The sequence below is a fragment of the Adiantum capillus-veneris genome, chromosome 7 (genome assembly GCF_014529385.1).
Source record: "Adiantum capillus-veneris isolate H3 chromosome 7, ASM1452938v2, whole genome shotgun sequence".
NCBI classification, from domain to species: Eukaryota; Viridiplantae; Streptophyta; class Polypodiopsida; order Polypodiales; family Pteridaceae; genus Adiantum; species Adiantum capillus-veneris.
Genome location: NC_140937.1, coordinates 77582006 through 77585939, shown reverse-complemented (window position 1 = coordinate 77585939; position 3934 = coordinate 77582006). Strand labels below are relative to the sequence as shown.

General features: G+C 44.3%; 1 protein-coding gene across 1 annotated transcript; it reads right to left on the bottom strand.

Annotated features, from left to right (window-relative positions):
* Positions 1 to 953: 953 nt before the first annotated feature.
* Positions 954 to 1444, bottom strand: LOC147454097 (uncharacterized). Its single transcript, XM_086517266.1, has one exon. It carries the CDS (start codon positions 1385 to 1387, stop codon positions 1031 to 1033), a length of 357 nt encoding a protein of 118 aa, XP_086373392.1. The 5' UTR covers positions 1388 to 1444; the 3' UTR covers positions 954 to 1030.
* Positions 1445 to 3934: the final 2490 nt, after the last annotated feature.

Sequence of the window (3934 nt, the reverse complement as noted above, 5' to 3'; positions counted from 1 at the left end):
ATCGTCTATTACCATATATTCAGCCAGGTGTGTCTTTGTAAAGCTAATGAAACTCCGAAAGGAGTCTGACTTCTTGTTAACTTCCATCGCTGGTTTGCATATAGATGTCAGTATAATTTCCAAGCTCTAATTCATGAAAAGGATGTGAGCTTAAGGGCTATAATGGTACTTGATCAGAAGAGACAGGACTATGGAAATATGAAAGGGTCTCCAACTGTCTTATACCCATGAGATTTCTCAAGCATGCATGTTGATAGTAACAACCATCTAAGGTGCATGACGTGGAAAAGGAGCACGAATCCAAAGATAAGACAGAGCACAAATGAAAATAACCAAATTGTATATGAGGTCTTCTATTTAGTGATACGCTAGAGCCTAGGCGTCTAGGTTTAGACAATGGTTTTTTTGGTATTCTCCAGCTGTCTCACATATTAACCCTCCCATACAATGAGCAAGATACCCTCCAATATAAATCTGATCCAGATGGAACTAAGTACTAACTAATATATTATCTTCCAAGGGATAATGAGTTTGTGTGTGTGTGTGTGTGTGTGTGTGTGTGTGTGTGTGAGAGAGAGAGAGAGAGAGAGAGAGAGAGAGAGAGAGAGAGAGAGAGATTGAAGGTTATGTAGTTGATTCATTGCATTGCATTACACATTATATACATGCACATAAAGAGAGTGTGGCCTATCGCTAATGGGAAACCCGCTTATTTGATTACGAGGCAAGCAATTTATAAGTATTTAGTTGTGGCAAGAACAGGAGTAGATGTAGATGTTGTAGAAGCAGAAGACAACCACATGCACTTTTGTATTCAGTTCTTTAGGGTTTGGGCTTTATCCTTTATCTAGAATACTAGGAATGTTGCTGCTAACAAAATTTTAGAAAATGTAAGTGGAGTTGTATTGATTGAGAGAGAGAGAGAGAGAGAGAGAGAGAGAGAGAGAGACGGCTATACGAATACACTTTATTGCATTACAATATTTCTCACGAGGGCCACGAGGGGCAGCCCATTACATAATAAAAGGAGCTAGTTGTGGCAAGAGCAGGAGCAGACGTTGATGTTGCAGGAGCAGAAGCGCCAGCGGCTGGCACTGCAGAATTGGTTGGAGCAGGGGCACGCAAACTTGCTGGCCGAGAATAGGTCGCCCTCTCCGTGAGCCTCCATGTGCGCCTGCAGGCTCAGCGACGACGTGGCCACCTGGCTCTGCTCGTCGATGGTTCCCACGAAGTCAGGCCTCATCTGGCTGCTGCTTCTCTTTGCCGCCGTTACATGCTCCGCAGGAGCCCTGGCGCTTGCGGTCACAGAATGGGCAGCCACAGCGAGTGCCAGTAGAAGGAGCACCGTCATGAGCTTGACGAAGACAGCTAGCGGGGCAGATGCCATGATAGTTGTATGAGGATAAAGCTTGAAGCTCTTGTCCTTAAGGCAGGCAGCGAGTGAATTTTGGTGATCGTAGTCTTGGCTGCTAGGGGGATTTTATAGATGTCCGGTGCAGGAAACGCTCTGTAGACTTTATTGATTGGGGTCCTCTGCACGCGTCGTATTGACCTGCGTGCGCCACCTTGGCACATGCCATTTCTCTCTACACTTTTATCGCGCCTCCTGGCCACTGTCCACACACAGTTTACAAGGTGCTGATGAGAGACGAGGAGGCCCCTCACTCAACCATCGTCGCGGCGGCCAAATTCACTAAGAGAAAGTGCGCCCACTTTCTCTTAGTACAGTTACAACACGTTTAATGCGCTCAAGTTTACGAGCTTGCACGGCTCTTGACTCTTTTCGACCAACTTTTAACAAAATGTGTGTACAAAGTGCACTTGCACCCCGAGTTCTGATCTAATACCACTCGCTTGAATTTTGGTGCCCGTCGACAAAACCCCCCCATAGCACCTTCCAAAAAAAACCTTCAACCAGAGAGGCCACTGTGGAATCGAGATGCTATTTGCTATCGCCACCTATTTCAATTCATGACATTTCTTCCTCCGTTGCTTGTTGAGGGGGGGAGAACCAATCCCTCTTGATCATCAGAGTGATGTATATATCCTCGCTTTGCAGATTATAGAAATGTTTGCTCTTGGGCCACCGCCAAGCTTTCCACTCAAAATTAGACTCGCAGATAGTAGACATCACGCAATTGTCCAACACTTCTAGAGTTTTGTTGATTAGAAGTCTTTCAGTACCATCGAGATAAGAGCGGGTAGTTAGTTGGTCTGTTTCTTTTCACCTCTCGTTGTTGTTGTCTCAAAAATGGGCCAATTGTCAGAGTCCTTTGTTATTGACCTTTTTGGCAAGTTCTCTCCAAAATGGGTTCAATAATAATTTACTTCTTGTTCTAGAGAGCGAAGGGGAACAATGTGTTATGGAGTTTTGAAAATATCTAGTTATCTCTCCCCATTCTTGTGTCTTTGTTGCTCTAGTAGTACAATTTCATACCAGCTCGCCCGTTGTGCCACCTAGGCTCAGGTTGGTACACCATCGAGGAAGTCAAGGCTTAGGGTACATCCTTAGTATATTCTAGTTGGATTTTAAACTCCAAATTTGGAGTTAAGTGTCCATTCCATAGTACATTTCCTTAGATTTAGGCATTTCTGGGATGTAGTGTCTATCTCAGTGAAAGTGTAGAGAGAGAGAGAGAGAGAGAGAGAGAGAAGGAAAAAAAGAGATCAGAGATAGAGACAAAGAGATAGAGAATTGTTTGAATGGCATGCAGGGAAGTCTTAAAGAGAAATAAAAGTACTCCATCGCACCATATAGCCACATCCTAAAAGATAATCAAGGATATGAAGGAAGGAGAGAGAGAGATAAATGGAGAAGCTAGAAGTTGTATAAGTCTCTATTGTGAAGGTAGAGAGAGAGAGAGAGAGAGAGAGAGAGAGAGAGAGAGAGAGAGACCCACTTTGTCTCAAGGAGGGTCAACCACTTGGTGAGGAGGGGCCACCACCAAGTGGTGACCACCCCTACACGAATTTGTTAGAGTTTCAACAGTTAGCCATAGCACAATTTGTCAATGGTTAGATTCTCCAATATAAGGACATTTGCTATGTCAACCAAGCAATCAAATAGTGTGGCAAAAGACAAGTGTTCATTCAATGGTTGGGTGGGGATATGGTTCAACCCACAATTGAGAAAATATTTCACCTCTGTGTCATACACAATATTCAAATTGTTAGTACATAGAATCCATCAAAGATTATCAAAATCTTTACAAAATTTTCATGAGTTTAGAGAACTTACATTTAGGGGTAATCAAAGAAACCAGAAACTAAACATTCTAAGTAAATTTGGAAGGGAAGCCATCCTTAAACCTACCTAAATAGAGTCATAAGGTTGTGTGACATCCCCCCATTCAAGGATATCTTCATAAAGTATAGATCAATGGAAAACGTATTGTAACCCAGGTTCTGGTGTTCAAGTGCACTCTGTGCCATTGTCCACCCATGTACATAGGAGAGAGAGTTTCTTATATACAAAGGGTAAAATAGCACATCTCTCTCCCTCTCTGTCCCTCTGTCGACAGCCAAGCGCACAAAAGGCTCTCTCTCTCTCTCTCTCTCTCTCTCTCTCTCTCTCTCTCTCTCTCTCTCTCTCTCTCTCTCTCTCTCTCTCTCTCTCTACCTGCCCCACACACACACACTTACACACAATCGCCCTCCCTCTCTGCCATTCTGTCGCTCACTAGCTCCCTCCCTCTCTCCCTCATTCAGCCTCCCTGTCTCCTATGTCGCCAGCCCGTGCAGGGTGCATGGCAATATGCACTCTCTCTCTCTCTCATTATTTACACACACACACACACACACACACAAACCCCACACCCCATACACACACACACACACTCACCCTCTCCCTCCCTCTCTCCCTCTCATTAACCCTCACTGTCTTTCCCACTTGTCCTGTATCGACGCCAGCCATGTAAAAAAAGAAACTCTCTCG

Bases quoted from the DNA above. Each gene is read 5' to 3' on its own strand.
- LOC147454097 (XM_086517266.1), bottom strand. From the start codon at position 1,387: ATGGCATCTGCCCCGCTAGCTGTCTTCGTCAAGCTCATGACGGTGCTC.